General features: G+C 44.5%; 3 protein-coding genes across 5 annotated transcripts in view; all 3 read left to right on the top strand.

The window, feature by feature from the left end:
• The window catches only part of lmln (leishmanolysin-like (metallopeptidase M8 family)), a 429,410-nt gene that overhangs the window by 88,452 nt on the left and 316,898 nt on the right, over positions 1 to 24,060 (top strand). The gene's annotated exons all lie outside the window — the stretch shown is intronic.
• The window catches only part of tgfbr2l (transforming growth factor beta receptor-like), a 297,577-nt gene that overhangs the window by 112,141 nt on the left and 161,376 nt on the right, over positions 1 to 24,060 (top strand). The gene's annotated exons all lie outside the window — the stretch shown is intronic.
• Positions 1 to 24,060, top strand: part of enox1 (ecto-NOX disulfide-thiol exchanger 1) — a 456,513-nt gene that overhangs the window by 423,879 nt on the left and 8,574 nt on the right. For all 3 annotated transcript variants that reach the window (XM_084022807.1, XM_084022806.1, XM_084022808.1), the window contains 6 exons: positions 1,491 to 1,703; positions 5,437 to 5,543; positions 8,297 to 8,414; positions 15,423 to 15,628; positions 18,973 to 19,080; positions 23,731 to 23,787. In XM_084022807.1, the coding sequence (XP_083878933.1) occupies positions 1,491 to 1,703; positions 5,437 to 5,543; positions 8,297 to 8,414; positions 15,423 to 15,628; positions 18,973 to 19,080; positions 23,731 to 23,787 (809 nt within the window). The remainder of the gene's footprint in view (positions 1 to 1,490; positions 1,704 to 5,436; positions 5,544 to 8,296; positions 8,415 to 15,422; positions 15,629 to 18,972; positions 19,081 to 23,730; positions 23,788 to 24,060) is intronic.

Genomic DNA, 24,060 nt, shown 5'->3' with positions numbered 1-24,060 from the left:
TCGACCACAATAGACTGCAACAGTACATCTGATTAGTATTTCATATTAGAAACTTGTTGCTGGGCAACGAGTCGCCATTCCAAGACTACGACCACCTGAGCAGAAAACAATTGGCGCTACTAAAGAATTAAACACAAGCAAAATGCCTGCAGCTAAGCATCAGGTTTCAACTAAATGATAATGGGAGATGACTGATGAGGAAGTTGGCTGTTGACAAGCTACTGTAATTAGCTAATGCACCCCCTCTCCATCCCCTGGTAGCAGAGAGAAACTACTTATTATTACGGCCCGATCATGACTCTGAAACATCAGTGTCGTGGTGCTGTCCATGGTGCTGAAGTAGCAGAAAAATGTGGGTTTAGCTGAAAAATGATTATATTTTACAGTTTTATGTATAGTTTCTAAGTATATAATTAGAAAGCAGAAGTATGTTGCTTTGCTTTCTTAGTATGTCCACCTGAATCTCCACGTACCCAACCTTGCACCCACCAAGCCTATGGGCTGTTTCACATCCATCTTGTAATTCCTAACATAAACAATTGTGTTTTCTCTCTGAATAACCTATTATGAAATCATTTTTTCACCTCATACAGCTGGGGAAATACATTTTCATTCTTCCTCCAGTCGTCCCTGTTGAGCTGTGCTTCATTGTGTTCACTGTAATGTGACTGTAATCTGCTGCCGTGTATGAATGGGGCTTTATCTGAGCGGGGGAAGTGTCTTCTTACAGGTTGTGTTGCGGCGGGTATTGAGCTCATTAAATGCTCTCTAATTCACTCTGTTCTGCGCTCGTCTGCGCTTCGATTGTTATTCAAATGGGGGAGAACACACTTGACAGAGGCCCGTGGAGACTCTGCACTGACTACACATGACTGAGGCCAAATGCAGCTCGCGGTTTAAGTTGAAAAGTTGAAAATCAAAAAAGCTTTTGTGCTCAGTGGCTGTGGCTGGTTCACAGAGCCGTGAACAGTCAATGCCCCGAGAGAAGGATTTCAATCCTCACTAGCTGCTCTGTTGTTTGTTTAGCCCAACTGAATGTTAAAGGTCCCATGAAATGACTTCCACATCCTGCTCTTCACTCACTATTTGGTGTGATGGTGCATAAAACAGGAAGCTGCTAAGCAGTATTCGGATCCTTTACTGAAGTAAAAATACCACTACACGGTGTAAAAATAATTTCTTACAAAGTCCTTCTTAGAAAAGTCCCATTTTTTAGTATTATGAGTTCAGTTTTATCAGCTGTAGTAAAAGTAAACAAGTATTATCAGCTTCACATACTCAATGAATCAGTAGTAATGTTATTATAAGCTATAGTTCGTTATAGTTTAAAGTTATTTGGAAATAGTTTTGGGTTGTAGTTATTACACATAAGCTAGCTAACAGTAACAGAGCTGCATCAGAAACACTTAGAGAACTTGTTGTGAAACTGTTTTAAAAGGAAAATATAATGTGTATATACAATAATGTATTCTACCTTTTGCTGAATTTAGATGACCATAACTTCAGTGAAGCTACGGCGGTGCTGTTCACCTGGATCGACCGTGGGGAAGTCAACCGCCGGACCGCCAATCACTTCTACTCCATGATCCAGTCGGCCAACAGCCATGTCCGCCGACTGATGAGTGAGAAAGCTCAGCACGAGGAGGAGATGGAGCGCGCTAAAGAGATCTTCAAGAATGCCCTGCTGGCCATATTAACACAGTGTAAGGACACTTTAATACTTTAAACATCAGGCAGATGTGTGGGAAGTTTTCACTGGCATAACTGAGACTGTGCAATTCATCAGGTAAGTTCCACTCATCACTTCACCACAAGTAGCTTCATGTTTCATAAAGTTCAGCTGGATAGTAAGAATAAGGTGGAATAAACCCGCTTCCTACTTAAGTGACTGTAGGATGAATAATCATATAATGTTCATTAATTGTGTTTTTAACAACATTTCACTATATTAAAGAAAAACAATTCCAAAATAGAAGCAACAAAGCACAAAATATATAAATAACTTTATTTAAATTGAATGACATCTTAGCATCTCAGTCCTCAACAGGTCTGACGGACTAAACCTGAGCCCTCCAACACAACTGAAATCACACTCAGCACGAATTGACTGATCATTTTGCATTATGTAGTTTGTGCTGCTGTTGACCGGTTACTTAGCCTACCTCAATGATAAAACTGGGTCAGACAAAATAATAGAAACAACACAGTTCAACAGCAGAATAAAGTAGTACGTTGTTGAGAATGATCCTGCAATCGAACCAACACAATCAACCTTCATGAAGGAGGATTTATTCTATTAGACTCCATTAGTTTTAGCTTGGCCAAGCTTATTAGGTGCACCAAAAAATGAAATTAACCGATTTTTTTCAGAAAAATATGGAAACCAGTCAAATTATTGTTAAGGCCAGCATAAATAAGGATAGAATAATTTACTGTAGTCTAACTGAGGTGCTTAGTTGTAGTTAACATCATATACAAATCCCACCTCTAATAAGCGTCTTATAATTCAGTATTTGTTAAATAATCAAGTAATTAGTTCTGGATTTGATATTTTCAAAGCAGCGATTGTTTTTTCATGTTCTGGGAGTATTTTCTCTTTTTTATTTGTTGGTTGCTAAACCAACAGCCAGTAGTATCCACACACACACCACACACAGTGCTGCAGCCTCAGATTACCGAGATGCAGACCATGAAGCCATTTTAAAGGCTGCCTTCGATGCAACTCATTTACTGTGTGAGGATCTCAGCCCAGTCTCCATGACAACCCTCCCCCATCCGTCTCAGCATCAGCTCCATTATCTTCAGCTCGCTGTGAGGTGGCGATTAGGTCAGTCGCTCCGAGGTTTCAGAGGCAGAAGTGTGACGGCACTGTCTTCACATTTAAAGCTGCATTAAGTGATGTTATTATTACTAGTAGGAGTCATTATTATTATGAATTAGTCTTATTTCTATTGTTATTATCTCCACCAGCTCCTGATAAAATTACAGTAGTGGAAACAATTTACTTAATGAACTCCATCCGATGTATCTCCATTTTCTGCTACTAAAACCAAAGAGTGGAATCATAAAACACACACACATAAAATAGCTAAATATGAGACATAAAACCAGATTGAACATACACAATATTAACAAATGCTGTATATTCTCAAAAAAGACTTGAGAAGAGATTTAAAGAACATTAAAGCCGTAGCTTCTTCCATTAACCATTAAATGACCTGAAGATTTTAAAGAAGGATGTGTTCAAATGTCTGTTTTCATATATTAGGTATATTCAGGTTACTCTGAAACAGATTCATCCAGATTTCTGACACCAGATAAGAACCAGACCACTAAGTGGGATCTGTGTTTGTAAAGATACTGGGATCTGAATAAGTCTGGAAAATGTGTCGATGAAATATCACTTAATGCAGACTTAATGAGGACGTTCATTCAGATATAAAAAAACAAGTTAATATCAGTGTTATGAGAATGTTGGCAGCGGTGGTGAGACGAGTCCAGAGTCCTGCAGAGAGGTGAGTACTGTCAGTCCAGAGTTCAGTAAGCAATCGGATGTTTGGGAAGTTCAAATGTTAAAGCAAAGAACACTTTGAAAGGCAACATTTAAACTCTAATAACATTATATTCTGATGTACAAATGAATCACATTACATGTGATAAAACGTATTTTAAATGTTGTCCTTTGTCAGTCGTGATGGAAGTGAAGCTGCAGGTGATGTAAGTACAGAGGAGAGGGCAGGAGAGACACCTGCTCATCACATGGTCATAGCTGCGATCAGTACACCAGTACACCAGTACATCAGTACATCAGTACACCAGTACATCAGTACATCAGTACATCGCCTCTCTTGTAATTCATGTCTTCTTTTCCAAATGACGATGAATGCCATTTTTAATAGCAGTTTCTCTTCAGATGTAAAAACTAATATTCATTTTGTCCTTAATCTGTAGCTGAATTACATTCAATTATATTTCAAATGTTTATCAAAGACAAGTCAGTGATTTATAAACGTAACGTTTCTTTATTCAACAGATGTGATTGCTTTAATCAAAAGTGTGAGATTTTACTCCACATTGTGTCATTATGTGCTCAGTGAGACAGAACTGAAATAAAAAACCAAATGTAAATCTCCTCCAACATCTCATTAGCTCTCAAACACTCATTTGTCTGTTTGATCAGATCATGTCACTGTGAGGCTTTTATTGTGAAAGGGAAAATAAGGATGAACACTGAAGTGAGTTATTTGAGTCAGATGTAGAGGATGTTTGATTTTATTATTGTAGGCTCAATGATTAGAAATGTCCTGATTAACCTACTGTATCTGAACCCTTATGACGATCAATGGGTCCTTTAATATTGATTATCTGCTGATAGATTCTGATCTGATACTAAACATTGATTAAAGAATATCTGCCTGAAATAAGAGCTGCAGTTATTAAATCTGACACAACAGATTTTGATCCAGATATGAAAGTCAGCTGAAATGTTGATTGACAGGAAGGAAAGTTTAAAGGAGTAGTTCACCCAAAAACAATATGAGTTTTACTCTCCGGACTGCCTCTGGTTGCATGGTGTGGAGGAGAGTGGAGCACCTGAAAATGAAATCACAGTCAAACAGACTGTCAGAAGGAAAGGAATGAATGGTTATAAAACATCTGGAAAACTTCTAAGCAGCATTATCACTGGTATCATCCTCCCACGTGTTTTTATTCCCAGATTGCCCTATTGCACATGTTTATAAAGTGCTGATATAGATTGCATATCTTCCTATTGCACATTTTGCACACACTGACGTGTGTCTGCAGGTATTATCTGGTGTAGCATACATAGCTGTATTTATGTGCACACTACTGCACATTAATTAGTGAATATAGATGTATATAAGAAGTTCACAAGTCTGGATCATTCCCAGCCACATCCCATATGCCCCCCAACAGGAACGCCTACACATACATATACGACTACAGACTTCCAGTGGATCATTTTAAAGTAGATTATGAGTGCATTTGTGATTTTCCGGTAACCGTGTTTTGGGGTCATACTGTCCTCCACTGCTTTTCTTTTCTGTTCTCCACTATGTTTCCTTACTGTCTTCAACTGCATTCCTTTGCTGTATCAAAAGGTAAAAAACATTCATGTAGCTTTTCATGTTTGAGCAACAACAACTTTACTTATCGGCAGAAACTCAATATTAAAGGACTTGGATCAGGATCAGACATCCTTTGTCCGACCTGAGCACATGATGACATTATTTCATTAAGGAGTGTACTGTTCCTTTAATACCAGACAACGGTCCTCATGAGGATGTCCATCCTGTGGTCAGTGTGTCTCTCCTCTTCCTGCTCTATGAGCCTCAGTCAGTGCTACAACGCTACATAAACGGCTTGTTTTGTCTCGACCCTCCTCCTCCTCCTCCTCCCTGTTCACCCCAAAAGTCGAGCAGATCACCGCCGTTTTCACCGCCACCACCAGGCAAAAGGCATGGGACCATTTCTCAAAACCACAGCGCAGGAACATAGACATTTGGCGCAAGCAGTGTGAGGTTGGTATACCTTTTAATGTTGGCTCCTCCCTCCCCTCCACTGCTTTCTTCTCTGCCATCTTTTTGTCCCACAGGAGACAGTTGACAGACAGACCTCTCGGACCTGTTGTAGTCAGTGTCCTTGACAGACAGACATCTGCCTCGTATCGTCGCCTCCTCCCAGCAGCCCAGATCTCAAGCAAAGATCTGGCGCTCCTCGAAAGTGTGAGGCGTTGCTATGGCAACAGTGATTTCCAGGGTTAAGCCTATGATCAATTATTCATCCAGTCAAATCTACTATGAACATGACTTTGTGGTTTTCAGTGTCATCAATCTGTTGGGACAAGATATGCAACATTTAAATGCAGAAATAAAAACAAATCGCAAAAAATATATACAATGAAATTCTTTTATATTATCACGTTTTTATCTACACATTCATTCATTGAACAACATGTTTTAATGACTGAATGCAGGCCTGAATGCCTTGTTTTTGTTTGTTTGTTTGTTTGTTTTTTTGTCAGAACATGACATGTCCATGTCACATGAAAGCTCAGGTCCATCTATAGCTTCCCAGTGAGCTTTACGGCCCCACTGAGGTGTGTTGTCACCATAACAACTAACAACAGTTGGCATTTTATTCTGTAGTCAAATGACCACTGAAAAAAGTTAAATGTCCATTTAACTCCTATCCTATTTCAATGGTTATCCAATATTTTTCTACACACTACATAAATAGTATATGCTAGTAGTCAGGTTCATTCATAAAGTAGCCTATCGTCGTCATTGATACATCAGACTTGTTTTACTGTAGATTTGTTATATAACTTACAAACTTTACTGATGCCAGTTAGATAACAAAAGTACTTATTTTAAGTAACAACCATTCATTTTAAGCCAAGCTGGGGTTTTTTGAAATAAGAAACATGAGCATGCTCCACTGGCTAGCTGGCTGCCGCTATGCACTGCTCTCATGAAGCAGTTACAACTAATAATGCCATCCTTACTGATAGTGTTGTCATGGATGTGTAGTTCATCCTCAGGTTAACAATGTAAGTGCTGCTAGCACTGTTAGCTGCTAGCTGTGGGCTAAGCTGACGCCATGTTGAGAGCTGTGTGTAGGCAATAGCAACCCTGACTATGAGGACCTCACTGTTTTACCTGCAGAATCTAAGATGATGCAGCCAGTTTGGAGAAGCAAACTGACAGACAGGAGCACCAACAAAGTAACGCCACACTCAGTTCAGATCTAAGTCACACAATGACAGACACAAACTAACTGGTGGAGGCAGCAACTCCTGTTATCTGAGAGGTTAAAAGACTTAGGTCAAAAGAGAGCTTTTTGTCTGTCTTTGGAAAAGAGCATAGGTCACGTCTTCAGTTCGCTGTAAGAAAGAAAATATTCTTAATGGTGTGTACACTTAAATGGATATGGATTTTCTGTGTTGTGATTATATTTAAAAGTGACTTGGAACATTCATTCATTCATTCATTCATTCAAACCTAAATAAGTGACTTCAAACTTGTTTTTTATTGAATAACAGTATATTTATTTTTATTTCTGCTTGTAAATTCAAAATTATTATTACTGGAGCTTCATAAGTGTCACCACATATATCATATTTTTGGTTCGAAAAGAGGTAAGACACAGTAAAGACACACAGCCGTCTCTAGCAGGCTACCGTCCCTCCTTTATTGGCTAGTGTGGTAAGTCTCCATGTGCCTGTATCGCTATAGCAACAGGACGGTTCTGTGTTGCTGCCATGCTGTGTCTTTCCCCTCTGTGGATGTGAAGAGATGCTGAATAGGAAAACGTGATTATTCTGCAGCATGCATTCATGTTCTGACTCAACTCCAGAAAATAATGATGATTTACAATTCATTCATTAGTCGATCGAAAGAAAACATATAGTTTAAATCCACAACATATAATTTTCTTTCACAAGAGGGTCTTGTGACGTGGTGAACAGCATGGGATCATGGGAGTTGTTAGGATTCCTTTAGGAGGTTTTTACCACAAAGCTCTCTTCTCCTCTCAAAAACAAATAAACTAAAATAAAGCAGCTTCATGTTGAATATCTGTGTTTGGCTGACGCTGTTTGGTGGACACAAAACGTCATGGAGGGGCTGTGAGCTGAGCTAATGTTTGATCAGCTTCTTTCTCTGATAACTTCAGAATCAGACATCCAACTACTATCTCTTTTTTACTATTAGTTAAAATTGCCAGTGCCTGGTTATATACTAGATTAGACAGAATGTCTATAGTTTAAGAGTATAAATCGTGAATTTACTCAACGCCCCAGACTCATCGTGGCTCTTCAGGCTGTCCAATGGCAGACTGCGTGGCAGATGGTTTAAATGAGTAACTGTAGGATAAAATAATTACAAATAATGGTGAATGACTGTAAGATACAGTGAAGAGCTCACATATACTGTATAATGTCCCATAGAAAACATATTTAACACTAAAATAGTTCATTTTAATTTGCCAAGTTTACGTTCTTTATTGTCTTACGTGGAACAGTTTCAGTGGAACAGTCATTGGGGATGATGGATGATGGGTAGTAAGACATAAAAAAGTTAAATATAGCAATAAAATGTCATTATTATTCCAAAATACAAAATAATATTAGTTGTTGACTGATGCGCAGTCATTGTAAACTGTATAAACTGTAACTGTGCTTATCAACTTTCAACAACAAGCTGTCTTACATGAAGTAAATGCAGAGACACTTCCTGTGCATCGTCATGGTGAGGACTGTCTGATGTTTCAGGAGCTGAGAAACGCCCACAGCGAGGAGATCATGGGCATCAGACGGGAGGAGGAGATGGAAATGTCAGACGACGACTCAGAGGAAAATCCCTGTAAGAGGATGCGCATTGAGGAGTATGGTACGATGGACCAGAGTTAATATAACAAACTTTTTATTTGAACTCTTTCATCTTCCTCTCACATCTCTTTGTACAAAACATTTTCGTTTCCTCACCATGACGTGATGTTTGTTTTCTGACTGCGTTTCTTGTCGGCAGTTGCATGTTATTCAAGTGAGTTCTATTTCATCCTTACTGACCGCCAGAGGCGGTGCTTAAAGCACTGGATATCTCCACCTCGCGCATGCGCATTTCGAGTACCAATAACAACATAGTCACCTGTGACCCCCACGTGACACCGGGAGGGCTATATCTTCCGGTGTCGTAAGAGGATCTGTTCCCTTTTCATCTTCTCGCTGCGCATGTACCGTGTTGCACTTAGTGCTGAGAAGGAACTTGGAAACTCTTGCTAACAGCTGGCCGCGTGCAGCCTCGTGACGACAGTCGGAGCCGCGGGCAACCCGTCCTCCAGAGGCTGTGGCTAGCTGATCTTCGTCTGAGACCAGACCAGCGTGGAGTCAGGTTGGTGGCGGCGTTTGTTGGTGAGGCAGTGTTTTCGCTCCCGATCCTAGCACTCGTTGGCCTCCTTGCTCTCAATGTTATTGTTGTTGCTTACTGGTGAAGGCAGTGTTCTCGCTCCCGCTCCCGGTAACGCTATTATTTGGCTTTTGTTTAGCAGCAGCGCTTACGCTCACAGCTAATTGTCCTTGGTTTGTTGCTTACTGGTGAAGGCAGTGTTCTCGCTCCCGCTCCCGGTAACACTATTATTTGACTTTTGTTTAGCAGCAGCGCTTACGCTCACAGCTAATTGTCCTTGATTGGTTGCTTACTGGTGAAGGCAGTGTTCTCGCTCCCGCTCCCGGTAACGCTATTATTTGACTTTTGTTTAGCAGCAGCGCTTACGCTCACAGCTAATTGTCCTTGATTGGTTGCTTGCTGGTGAAGGCAGTGTTCTCGCTCCCGCTCCCGGTAACGCTATTATTTGACTTTTGTTTAGCAGCAGCGCTTACGCTCACAGCTAATTGTCCTTGATTGGTTGCTTACTGGTGAAGGCAGTGTTCTCGCTCCCGCTCCCGGTAACGCTATTATTTGACTTTTGTTTAGCAGCAGCGCTTACGCTCACAGCTAATTGTCCTTGGTTTGTTGCTTACTGGTGAAGGCAGTGTTCTCGCTCCCGCTCCCGGTAACGCTATTATTTGACTTTTGTTTAGCAGCAGCGCTTACGCTCACAGCTAATTGTCCTTGGTTGGTTGCTTACTGGTGAAGGCAGTGTTCTCGCTCCCGCTCCCGGTAACGCTATTATTTGACTTTGTTTAGCAGTAGCGCTTACGCTCATAGCTAATTAGTGTCTGGTTATTTGCTGGTGACGCACGCTCCCAGTAACACTATTATTGGCTATAGGAAGGAGGTGATGGCCCATCCATGTGTCGCCTGTGCGGCTCCTCTTGAGTCTGAGGACGGTCATGACCGCTGCCCTCCTTGCCTCGGCCTCGAACATTTGAGAGAGGGCCTCACTGACAGTGCCTGTATGAACTGTGGCCTCCTGCCTTGGGTGCTCAGGGTGGCTAGGCTGGCAGAGTTGGAGCGTCGGGCGACAGCTGACGATCCCTCCGCTTTGACGAGTCTCCCTCCACATCAGTCCCGCCGTTGTCGGCCTCGACATGAGGGAGCTGCGGCCATGGGTGCCCCCCCCAAGAAAAAGGGGAGGGGCGGGCTGTCCTCCAAGGTGGACGGTTTGACGGCCGACATGGAGCAGATGAAGGCGCTCCTCCTGGCCCTTCAGCCTGGGGCTGGTCGGAGGCCGGCTGGGCTACAGCCTGACCCCCCCTCGGAGGATGCGCCTATGCTGGACGATGCCCTGTCGCTGGCGGCTTCGTCTAGCCTGTTCCGGGAGGCCGTTACGGAGGACGACACCTCCCACACTTTGGGGGAGGCCTCCTGCTCCTCTGCTCGGAGCTCTCTGCAGGGGGCAGCAGACACCTCTATCGGGGCCATCATGCGCATGGCTCTTGCTCGCCTACAGCTGGATGTGCCCCAGACAGATGCGGCTCAGGCTAGCGCCTTTTTCAGGCGCAGCCCTGCCCCGACCGCACTCACTGTTCCTCCTTCAGAGGAGTACTTGAAGTAGCTTCATGCGTGTTGGAGGGACACCAGGGCCCTTTCCCATCCGTCCTCAGACGCCCGGACCTTGGCTGCCATGCATGATGCGGCACAGGTTGGGCTAGGCCGCATGCCGCCAGTTGAGCCTGCCATCGCGGCCCTCATTTTGGCTCCTGATGAGGCTTTGAGGCCGGATGCCAGGTGTCCCCGGCCTCAGTGCAGGGTCACGGACGACCTTCTCACAAAGGCCTATGATGCTGCGGCACGCATGGGTCGGATTGGCAATTCCCTTTCCCACCTACTGCTGGGCCTTTCTACCTCTCTGCAGCAGGCGCAGATTGATCCGTCGCTGCAGAGTCTGAGCGATGCCTCGTTACAGGCATTTGCCCTCATGTCGAGGGAGTTGGGGCGCACAATGTCCACCATTGTCCAGACTCGCCGCCAGGTTTGGCTCGCTCAGTCGCCCCTGTCGGAGTCGTGTAGGAAGGTTCTTCGGGCTGTGCCGGTAGAACCTGGGGAGCTCTTTGGTTCTGCTGCCCTGGAGGCGCTGGAGAGAGCTGCCCAGGCTACTCAGACCAGGCAGCGGCTATCCGGTCTACGCAGGAGTGTGTCCGCTCCTAGCAGGCCCAGGGGCCCCTCGGCTGTCCCCCGGCAGCGCTCTCAGCCACCTGGTTACCCTGGTGGCCTGCGGAGGTCTCAGCGGCCTGCTCAGCAGCCTGTGGATGATTTTCGGCCCCCCGGGCGCCTACCTTCCCGGCAGCCTCGTGCCCCGCAGCCCGACCGTCGCCCCCCCAGAGCCTCGAGAGGCGGGGGGGGCAGGCGCTAGGGCCACGGGGCCAGTCGTCGGATGTTTTTCCCAACAGCAGCTCAGTTACTGGGCTGCCTGTACTTCAGACCCCTGGGTGGTTTCCACCCTAACCCAGGGGTACGAATTGCAGTTCCGACGCCGGCCCCTAGCCTTCAGCCGGGTCAAAACGACGGTTGTCAGCGACCCGGTGAAGGCCTTAGCTCTAAGCCAGGAGTTGTCCGCCCTCCTGGCCAAGGGTGCGATCGAGCCAGTGGACCCTCTGCTACACCCCAGGGGGTTCTACTCCAGGTACTTTCTGGTGGCAAAGAAAGGTGGCGGATTTCGCCCCATTCTCGACCTGAGGGGACTCAACAGGTTCCTGAAGGTGCTCCCATTTCACATGCTGACCACGTCAGACACGCTTCGTGTGGTGACCAGGGGGGAGTGGTTCACCACTGTAGATCTGAAGGATGCGTACTTCCATGTCCCAATTGCGTCGCACCATCGATGCTTCCTGAGATTTGCTTTTCGCGGCCGGCATTTTCAGTTCAGGGTTCTTCCCTTTGGCCTCTCCCTCTCCCCGCGGGTGTTCACCAGGGTTGTCTCGGCAGCTCTGGCACCCCTGCAGAAGCAGGGCATGAAGGTTCTGCCATATTTGGACGACTGGTTGGTCTGTGCACCATCCCAGTGTCTGGTGGCCCAGGATACGGCTCGGCTGCTTCAGCACGTGGCCCGGCTGGGCCTGACAGTAAACTTTCCCAAGAGTGTCCTGGACCCATCCCAACGGGTAGTATACCTGGGGATGGTCCTGGACTCAGTCACTATGAGGGCGTATCTGTCGCCTCGGCGTGTAGACGACATCCTCCTCCGCCTTCCCCTCTTCAGGGGTGGCAGGATGGTGCCATTCCTTCGGTTCCTCCAGCTCCTGGGCAAACTGACAGCTGCTTCAGCTGTGGTGCCGTTGGGCTTGCTGTCTCTGCGCCCACTACAGATGTGGCTGAACAGCCTCCACTTGGACCCCAAGTGGCACGGCTACCGGAAGGTCAGGGTGTCTCGGCGGTGCCTCATTTCTCTGTCCCCATGGAGACAGAGGTCATTTCTGTCTGTGGGTGTACCCCTGGGCGCCATCCCATCCCGCCGGGAGATGGTCACGACCGACGCTTGCCTCTCGGGGTGGGGCGCGGTGTGGCAGGGCAGGACTGCCCAGGGGCAGTGGCCGGCCCAGCACCACACGCATATCAATGCGCTAGAGCTCCGTGCTGTGCATCTGGCGCTTGTTCACTTTCTGCCTCACCTGTTGGGCAAGCATGTGCTGGTTCGTTCGGACAACATGTCCACTGTTGCCCAGATCAACCACCAAGGGGGCACCCGGTCTGCACAGCTTCTCCAGGTAGCTCGGAGCCTGTTGACTTGGGCGTATCCCCGTCTGGCCAGCCTGCGGGCAGCTTTTATACCAGGGGAACGGAATCTGGCCGCAGATTTTCTGTCGCGGCGGAAGCCCCCACCAGGGGAGTGGCGGCTTCATCCGGAAGTGGTGGAGATGTTGTGGGGTCTTTTCGGCAGGGCGGAAGTGGACCTCTTCGCTTCGGCGGAGTCAACACATTGCCCCCTCTGGTTCTCCTGGACGGAGGTGACCAGCCCCCTTGGCCAGGACGCTCTGGCTCACGACTGGCCGCAGTGTCCTCTGTACGCCTTCCCACCGCTGCCCCTGATTCTTCCAACACTCCAGCGGGTACTTCTGCAGGGCCACAGGCTCCTTCTGGTGGCCCCCTTTTGGCCAGGGAGACTGTGGTTTCCATTGCTGCGCAGGCTCTGCTGCAGCTCTCCGTGGCGCCTCCCCTACAGGACGGACCTCCTTTCACAGCTGGGGGGTCTGATTTGGCATCCGGACCCCGGTCGCCTCCAGCTCTGGGCCTGTCCGCTACAGGGCCCGACCCACTGCTGAGGGCTTGCCCTGCGGACGTCAGGCATACTATTCTGAACGCCAGGGCACCATCTACCCGGGTTCAATATGAGAACAGATGGAGGCTGTTCTCTAACTGGTGTGTGGATAAGGCAGTAGATCCAGCACGTTGCTCTGTGGCCACTGTTCTGGAGTTTCTGCAGTCTCTGCTGGATGGTGGTCGCGCTCCTTCCACCTTGAGAGTCTATGTGGCTGCTATTTCTTCCCGACACGAGATGGTCGACGGAGCCACAGTGGGGTGCCACAGGTTGGTGTCCCTCTTCCTTAGAGGGGCTCTGAGGCTGCGCCCCCCTAGGACCCTGAGGGCTCCAGCATGGGACCTGCCCCTGGTGCTGGAGGCCGTGTCCGCTCCTCCCTTTGAGCCTTTGACCCAGGTAGGGTTGAAATGGCTTTCTATGAAGACAGCTTTTCTGCTTGCCATTACCTCTGCGAAGCGGGTCGGGGAGTTGCATGCCCTCTCCGTGGCTGATACCTGCCTGCGGTGGAACCCTGATGGCTCAGGGGTGGTCCTGTGGCCGAATGTGGCGTTCCTACCAAAGGTGCTTTCACGTGCCCATCTTAACCAGCCTATCCAGCTCGCACGCTTTGACTCCCTGTCTGAGGATGGTCAGTCGGAGCTGCTGTGCCCGGTACGGGCTCTTGAGGCTTACATTGATGCCACTGCCGGCATGCGGCAGTCGGAACAGCTGTTCGTGTGTCATAGTGGCCCTAACAGAGGCCGTGCGCTTTCCAAGCAGCGGCTGTCCCACTGGGTTGTGGATGCGATCACGCATGCCTATGGGGCCAGTGGCCGTCCCCCACCATCCGGGGTAAGGTGTCACTCCACCAGGAGGGTTTCAACGTCATGGGCGGCACTAAGAGGGGTGCCCCTGGAGGCGATCTGTGCTGCGGCATCATGGACGTCACCTGGCACATTTGCACGTTTTTATCGGGTCAACGTCGCTGCTCCCCATCCGATGGGTGTGGTCCTGTGTCCAAGCGCTGCTGCCCCCAATGAATGAGGTGGGTGTTGGATTCTTTGTGACCTTGTTGGTATGGGTCATCCAGTGCTTTAAGCACCGCCTCTGGCGGTCAGTAAGGATGAAATAGAACGAAAGTTACGAATGTAACTACGGTTCTATGAATCCTGGATGACCGCCAGAGCATCTTGTCACTCAGAATCCGTGTGTTTTCGCGAGAAGATTCTGGGAACAGATCCTCTTACGACACCGGAAGATATAGCCCTCCCGGTGTCACGTGGGGGTCACAGGTGACTATGTTGTTATTGGTACTCGAAATGCGCATGCGCGAGGTGGAGATATCCAGTGCTTTAAGCACCGCCTCTGGCGGTCATCCAGGATTCATAGAACCGTAGTTACATTCGTAACTTTCGATTTATTTCTATCACAGCCTGTACATCATACGGCCTTCTCCACCCTCAGACACTCCATTCACATGAAGACAAAAATCCCATAACAGGGACAAAATATCAGGAACAGAAAGCATCAGAGGAAGAATCCCTCTTTATATGATAACACATTTGTCAGTGAAAAACACAAACGGCACTGTTACATTGAGTTAATGAGAGCAAACACATTTCTATGTATCTTTCATGACATCAGAAATGGCAATTTTAAGAATTTATCTTGTAAAAAATTGACAACGTAAAAGGTACAACAGGTCTAACAGATGTCAGCATTATGTTCATAAAAGAACTTGAATGAACATGGATGGAAATGTGTCTATGTATCTTTCAGGACCTTCGTCTCACTCAGAGGCCATCCGTGTGATTTGGTTCCTTGACAACAACAAAACATTTTTAAGTTTGTTTTCTTGGACATTTGTGACGATAATATCAGAGAATATTCAAGTTGTTATTATAAATGTGAAACTTTCATCTCTGGGGTTTTTTATCACAAAAGAATGACTTTATATTCTTAAAAAACACTTGAATGCATTCTTGTAAATCTTGAAGACTATTATCCCCTCCCCAGGGTTGTAATTATTTAATTTTTTTACCCAGAATGGCTCTTGTACACTATTTCTGATCCTGTTATTCTTCTATCCTTTTTGCATCTCTTCCTCGTGCCTTGTGTTGGACAGACAGCTAATGGGAGATGGACGATGGTTTCCTTATGGTCGTCATGATAATAATATGAAGTCACACTATAAAACCCCGACTCTTCTTCTTCTCCTGCAGGAGTGTGTGATCAGACTCAGGCATCTCTGAAGGAGGAGAATGACTCCCTGCGTTGGCAGCTGGATGCCTACAGGAACGAAGTGGAGCTGCTGAGGATGGAGCAGAGTAAAGTCAGCCGACTGGACGATGACCACTCCCAAACACACATGAACAGTGCTGAGGCTCAGATCCAGCTGCTGCAGCAGAACATGCACAGCATGCAGCAGGTACACTCCTCTAATATAATACCAGCATGCAGCAGGTACACTCCTCTAATATAATACCAACATGCAGGTACACTCCTCTAATATAATACCAACATGCAGGTACACTCCTCTAATATAATACCAGCATGCAGCAGGTACACGCCTCTAATGTAATACCAGCATGCAGCAGGTACACTCCTCTAATATAATACCAACATGCAGGTACACTCCTCTAATATAATACCAGCATGCAGCAGGTACACTCCTCTAATATAATACCAACATGCAGGTACACTCCTCTAATATAATACCAGCATGCAGCAGGTACACTCCTCTAATGTAATACCAACATGCAGCAGGTACACTCCTCTAATATAATACCAGCATGCAGCAGGTACACGCCTCTAATGTAATACCAGCATGCAGGTACACTCCTCTAATATAATACCAACATGCAGGTACACTCCTCTAATATAATACCAACATGCAGGTACACTCCTCTAATATAATACCAACATGCAGGTACACTCCTCTAATATAATACCAGCATGCAGCAGTTACACTCCTCTAATATAATACCAACATGCAGGTACACTCCTCTAATGTAATACCAGCATGCAGCAGGTACACTCCTCTAATGTAATACCAGCATGCAGCAGGTACACTCCTCTAATGTAATACCAGCATGCAGCAGTTACACTCCTCTAATATAATACCAACATGCAGCAGGTACACTCCTCTAATATAATACCAACATGCAGGTACACTCCTCTAATATAATACCAGCATGCAGCAGGTACATTCCTCTAATGTAATACCAGCATGCAGCAGGTACACTCCTCTAATGTAATACCAGCATGCAGCAGGTACACTCCTCTAATATAATACCAACATGCAGGTACACTCCTCTAATATAATACCAGCATGCAGCAGGTACACTCCTCTAATGTAATACCAGCATGCAGCAGGTACACTCCTCTAATATAATACCAGCATGCAGCAGGTACACTCCTCTAATGTAATACCAGCATGCAGCAGGTACACTCCTCTAATGTAATACCAGCATGCAGCAGGTACACTCCTCTAATATAATACCAGCATGCAGGTACACTCCTCTAATGTAATACCAGCATGCAGCAGGTACACTCCTCTAATATAATACCAACATGCAGGTACACTCCTCTAATATAATACCAGCATGCAGCAGGTACACTCCTCTAATGTAATACCAGCATGCAGCAGGTACACTCCTCTAATGTAATACTAGCATGCAGCAGGTACACTCCTCTAATATAATACCAGCATGCAGGTACACTCCTCTAATGTAATACCAACATGCAGCAGGTACACTCCTCTAATATAATACCAGCATGCAGCAGGTACACTCCTCTAATGTAATACCAACATGCAGGTACACTCCTCTAATATAATACCAACATGCAGGTACACTCCTCTAATATAATACCAGCATGCAGCAGGTACACTCCTCTAATGTAATACCAACATGCAGCAGGTACACTCCTCTAATATAATACCAACATGCAGGTACACTCCTCTAATATAATACCAGCATGCAGGTACACTCCTCTAATATAATACCAACATGCAGGTACACTCCTCTAATATAATACCAACATGCAGGTACACTCCTCTAATGTAATACCAGCATGCAGCAGGTACACTCCTCTAATATAATACCAACATGCAGGTACACTCCTCTAATATAATACCAACATGCAGGTACACTCCTCTAATATAATACCAACATGCAGGTACACTCCTCTAATGTAATACCAGCATGCAGCAGGTACACTCCTCTAATGTAATACCAACATGCAGGTTAACTCCTCTAATGTAATACCAACATGCAGCAGGTACACTCCTCTAATATAATACCAGCATGCAGGTACACTCCTCTAATATAATACCAACATGCAGCAGGTACACTCCTCTAATATAATACCAGCATGCAGGTACACTCCTCTAATATAATACCAGCATGCAGCAGGTACACTCCTCTAATATAATACCAACATGCAGCAGGTACACTCCTCTAATACCAGCATGCAGGTACACTCCTCTAATATAATACCAACATGCAGGTACACTCCTCTAATATAATACCAACATGCAGGTACACTCCTCTAATATAATACCAGCATGCAGCAGGTACACTCCTCTAATGTAATACCAGCATGCAGGTACACTCCTCTAATATAATACCAACATGCAGGTACACTCCTCTAATGTAATACCAGCATGCAGGTACACTCCTCTAATATAATACCAACATGCAGGTACACTCCTCTAATGTAATACCAGCATGCAGCAGGTACACTCCTCTAATATAATACCAGCATGCAGGTACACTCCTCTAATATAATACCAGCATGCAGGTACACTCCTCTAATATAATACCAGCATGCAGGTACACTCCTCTAATGTAATACCAACATGCAGGTACACTCCTCTAATGTAATACCAGCATGCAGGTACACTCCTCTAATGTAATACCAACATGCAGGTACACTCCTCTAATGTAATAGCAACATGCAGGTACACTCCTCTAATATAATACCAACATGCAGGTACACTCCTCTAATATAATACCAGCATGCAGCAGGTACACTCCTCTAATGTAATACCAGCATGCTGCAGGTACACTCCTCTAATGTAATACCAACATGCAGGTTAACTCCTCTAATGTAATACCAACATGCAGCAGGTACACTCCTCTAATATAATACCAGCATGCAGGTACACTCCTCTAATATAATACCAGCATGCAGCAGGTACACTCCTCTAATATAATACCAACATGCAGCAGGTACACTCCTCTAATATAATACCAACATGCAGGTACACTCCTCTAATATAATACCAGCATGCAGCAGGTACACTCCTCTAATATAATACCAACATGCAGCAGGTACACTCCTCTAATACCAGCATGCAGCAGGTACACTCCTCTAATATAATACCAACATGCAGCAGGTACACTCCTCTACTGTAATACGTCAGAGTAGAGACTCGTTCACATCCCCAGGAGAAAAGGAGTAGCGAGCTGAGTTGACTTTACTTTCCTGGAGCAAAGAAACCAACATAGAGACAAAGCATCGTTTCTCCTTGCTGACTCAGAGCTCTCCCACAATCCTTCGCTCCACTGATTTCATAAAGCAGCAAAGAGAGCTTTGCTAGTTACCCTGATGTGACTCGACTTCCTGTCCGTCTCGATCAGAAAGGACAGCACTGATAGAGCAAGACACCTCACACAAACACAGTCGCTCACTGAACCTGATATAACTGAAGCGTGATTAAGACAACTACGTGACGATGTGAATTGTGTTTTTGTGTTTGTCTTCCAGCAACTGTTGAGTCTGCAGGAGAAGCTGACGAGTAAAGAGGCTGAACTGGAGCAGGCCAGAGAGGAGCATCGCTACCTGGAGGGGGACAGACTCCGTCTGAAGGACAAGGTGAGCACACTGATTGGGGTCCGCAGCATTTAAATCAACCTGACAAATAACCAGATGATGTACATTAGCCTCTTCCTTCAACTCTGCACACGTTTCAGTTCACACATTTTATCTTGGGCAACCAAATCTCTTGGTTCTAATGGGACACTAACAGCAGTCTCCTGGTGAAAGTCCTGTGTTTTCTGACTCGTCTACCACCCAGACTATAAGGACTTCCACAGTCACTTCAGACAACAAAACCACATAGTTAGTTTGGGATAAACATCATGGTTGCTTTTAAAATACCTGTGAACTACTGTATGATTTAAAACTCCAACACACCAAAGTCTGCCCATCTCTTGTTTTTGTCCAGAATCCTTTATAATGAATTGTGTTCTGCTTCTTTTACAAACTAAATTCCATCAGCTGACTGTTGAATCAGATTCAGTGTTGGCTAGTTGGTTTTAACTGTCCTAAATGCGTTGGAGCACAAATACAAACTAACATACTGGAGCAGAACGTATACATACTGTTATGGGAATTTTGGATGTTTGTAATTTATAATACGAATCTTTGTCAGGTCAGACGTTGATCTGCATCTCCTCTTTTGCACTTTCATCCTGTGACTAAAATGTTTGTGCTTAGTCAGGTGATATGGGCATGAGTGCCATATGACATGAGATAATTTCAGAGGACATTACATCTGTGTTCTGTACATCTTGCCTTTGTAAGATAGGACATGACCCGTCTTTTATCTACAGTATGGTTCCTCCTCCTTAAAAGGGAGATCCCTGCTAGACTCAGGGTCCTTCCTGCGGTCTCTGGGCTTTTGCATGAGAAGGCAGGGGTGAACATTATTTTCCTCTGCAGACGAAAATACTTTGTCAAATAAACCATCGGAGAAAAAGCTGATCCTGGTTGTTGATCTTTATTGGGCAGATTCTTTTTTTTCCACAACAATACATCCCTGATACGTCCGGCTTTGTCAGCTTTATTTAGTGTGTCAGTCTGCTCACACAGCCTCATCAGGCAGGTCACGGCCAACGGCCGGCTGACATCTGGTGTTAATGGATGCAACTCTTTGCAGCATCTGAGATAATAAATACAAGGTTGCAGCGTTATCAGCTGCAGTTTGAATCCTGAGGCCTTGCTCCTGTTTCAAAGAGTGTTTTCCAATAATGATGGAGGGGTGAAGGAGGCTGGAGGACCAGAGGGCTGCTATGGCAACAGCCCTGCCAGCCCTGTGTGTCCTGCTGAGAGGTGAGTGTTGTTAGTGGATGAGAGGGCAAGTTACTTTACTCTAATCAATTACTTTACTCTAAACTCTAATCAATGACTCACATTCCTTATTTAACAAGCAATATCATAACTTTCCTTTTGTTTCTCCAAATCCTCCACAGACTCACACACATCTGTTGTTTGAACACATGTAGAGAGATCATCATTGTGGATCAACAAGCAGACAATTGGACCTGCAACATTGTGGCGGCCAATCAAACGCACACAAACACATAATTCCCAGTAGATTACTGTCTGACGTAAATGCTTTATTTCTACTGAAAAATTACTTTGTGTGTTTTTCTGATTAACTTTCAAATTCAAAACTTAAAATAAAGGGAACCAACAACTTCCATCAATACATGTTATCCAAAAAAAAAAAAAAACATCTGAAAAGGCCTTTTAGTAGCAAAGTCCACTTCATGGATTTTACTGCAATTCATCACAACTTGAACTTCATGATTTGGACATTTAATGATTGTATGACTGCTGAGTCTGGAAACGTTGATGAAATATCTTCTAAACAAATGCAAATTATAATAAATAATGCAAAAAACAAATAAAACTGGACATCTCGACAGGTTTTGATCAAACATCTATGTGTCTGCTGACCATCTAAATGTTAATTCAGTCAATACAGCGTCCTCACAAATTCAGCAAAACCATCTACTTCTCCATAAATCTTTACTCGTCTTTTTCTTGTGGTTAATCCAGATATGTTTCATTTTTGATCTTTAAAAATTATACCAGTTTTCACTAAATCTATGTCTATTGACTGTTTCCACTGAAGCACTCGGCTCAGACGCTCTTTAAATGTGAAAACACATGCAGGGTTGAATATGATATTACACTGAATCATTATTGTGGTTTGAGATAATGCATCCATCAATGGTTCCTGCAGGAGGAAGAGGACGGCTGGGAAAGCCACGTTTTATTTAGGGGGGTAACGGATCTGATTACAGACTGAGGGGCACCGCTGCTGAGTACAAACCGGTGTAGAGAAGGTTTGAAAGAACGTGTGTGGATAGCATCTTTTCACAATCATGTGCAGCTGATTAATGCTCCCTATTAATCCCTTTATTGAAAAAGTTTTGGATCGAAGCTTTGTCTAATTACACTGCAGTTATCTCTAATATGAGTTTTTGCAATGAAATGACACATCTGTCAGATAACCAGTATCTGGTGTATGTTGAATGTTGAACTCCCAGCAGGTCGTGAAATAATGAACATTTAAATCCATTGGTTTTGTGTACAGGGACACGAATTGGCCATTCTTTCCCCCGTGTCTCTCTCCACACTGAAACAAATCCAATCGAAAGTTAATTAGGATCCTTTTTCATGGTGGATACACAAATTAAACACATCCATGTGACTATGCAACGTCCACAGTTAGTGACCTAGTATGCAATATTGAAAACGAGTTGTTGCCTAAACCTTATTTTAAGCCCATCCATGATGTTTTTCCCAAACCTAACTTATGTTTTGTCGTGTAATGTCATTCTGCGGCGGCATAAGGGCCACTGTAGGATTTTTAAAAAAACGGAGCCGAGAGAGGTGGGCAATATTCCATGAAAAAAACTCCCCATGAATGTTGTTTATTTATTTTTGTAATTAATACAGCACGTGTGACAACGCCTTGTTAAGGTCCTTAGGGTAATGGCTGTTTTTTTTTCTACAGTGGCCCTAATATGCCGTCGTATCATCCCGACTGAAATCATGTTTTTAATTGAAATACATTAGTTTGAACATCTAAAATCCACAAATCCGTAGATTTCATTCACACAGTACCACAAGATTGTACTGATATGTTTTCATAGTATATTTTCACCGGTTTCTATAAGAGTGCAGTCATCTCTGATGGGTTTCTGCACTGAAATAACTTCTCTGTCAGATGTCCAGTATCTGTTAGTTAATGGATTATAAACAGGATTTTTATGCTAATGTTACTAAATGGTAGAATCAATGCTCGTACTCGAATATGCTGTTACTGTTGGTGTAACACAGTTCAACAGCAGCACAAACTACATCCTTGTCTACTTCACTTTAATAACTTACATATTTTCTCATGTTTGTATATTATTAATTTTTGATATTCTATTGTAGATTTTCATATTTATATTTTTTATTATGTTTTTAAAAAGTGTGTTTATTGTTATGCACCCATCGCCAAGACAACTTCCTTATGTGCAAACACATTTGACCTTTTCTGATTCTGATTCTGATCCTCCAGAATGATCAAACAGTTGAATCAACAACTAACTAAACATTAAACATGAATAGCTGGGCGTACCTATTAAACTGGCAACTGCTTACATATTATTAATGTTTTTGTAATATTTTGTGGGAAATCCAAACACGGAATCATGTCCAACATAAGGGTTGTTGATTAGGAGGGAGAGAGTTTGTTTTTCTGGATGCATGAATAAAAAAGAGCCATTAAATGTGATCTGCTCAAAGCTGTGGTTTTTAATAATGTGGTGCTTTAAGGTGAGAGGAGTCCATCTGTCGCTGTGGTTGTTTTACTAAGGAAAGCTTGTCAGCCTCTATGATGAGAGCTTTGTTGATGGATAACTGCTTGTCAGCTGTGTAGAGTCGTTGCAGCTGTCATTTAGTGGAACCGCAGTAATGATGGATGGCTTCAGGCTGGAGACGGAGACGGAGAGGATTTGGAAATATTTTGGCAGAATATCAGTATTTGGGACGTACTGGTTGGTTCAACTAGTGCCTGGTTGAGTTTGGTGTGTTTGTTTAGAAACCAAAAACAGGAGTAACGAAATTCAGGCACGGCTGGCGTTACCAAGATTATACACAATTTCTACATTCTTTCTTGCAAATGAATGACATTATAACCTTAGAGAATATTTTCTTTTTTTCCCAGAGAATATCTGATGTTTCCCCATTAATGTACCACTACTACAGAGAATATCTAAGTTTTTCTCATAGATTCAAAACTTGAATCTCAAAAAAGTTTTCTCTGACTGGAACCTCCCTCCCTAAATTATTTATTTGTATTAATTTACAATGGCCCTACTATGCCATTTACTTCTATACATCAATATGCAGCAAAAAAAAAACTGATTAGGTAAATATGTTTGAGAAGTGAAGGTACATTTCATCAGAGTTGTGTATTGTATTGTATTGAATTGCATCACGCATGTTTTTGATGTCCTCTTCAATCATTCATCAGCTCAGTGTTTCTGCAGTGTGCAGATGTAGGAGACAAACACACTCTGCAGTGTTATTGACTCCTCTGTTTTCTCCTCTAACCGTGTCATCTATTAAACAACAGCAGAGAAAACAAACGCTCCTCTGCTGCACATGAATCTTTGTTCTCACTCTGGGTTTCACTGCAACTGACCAAATGTCCTGTTATCTGTCTCTGTGTGTCTTCAGCTGCTCAGCAGTAATGGGGAAGCTGTGGAGGCAACCAATGGAGAGCTACATGAGAAGGTAAAAACTGCAATTTGAGAACACACCAAGAACACACTCCAGGTTCGGGTTCCTTCTGTGTGTAGTTTGCATGTTCTCCCCGTGTTAGTGTGGGTTCTCTCTGGGATCTCTCACACACACAGTCCGAAGCCATCAAGGTTAACTGTTAAACTGGTGACCTGTCCAGGTGAAGCTTGCCTTCGTCCAAAATGTCAGGTGGGATCGGCTCCACCGGCCCTTATGCTCACGTGGTACTTTCTGCGTAAAGCGTGTGGTGCTGTAAATTACGTCTTG

The sequence above is a fragment of the Eutrigla gurnardus genome (assembly GCF_963514095.1).
Source record: "Eutrigla gurnardus genome assembly, chromosome: 12".
NCBI lineage: Eukaryota > Metazoa > Chordata > Actinopteri > Perciformes > Triglidae > Eutrigla > Eutrigla gurnardus.
This window is presented reverse-complemented; position numbering and strand designations above follow the sequence as displayed.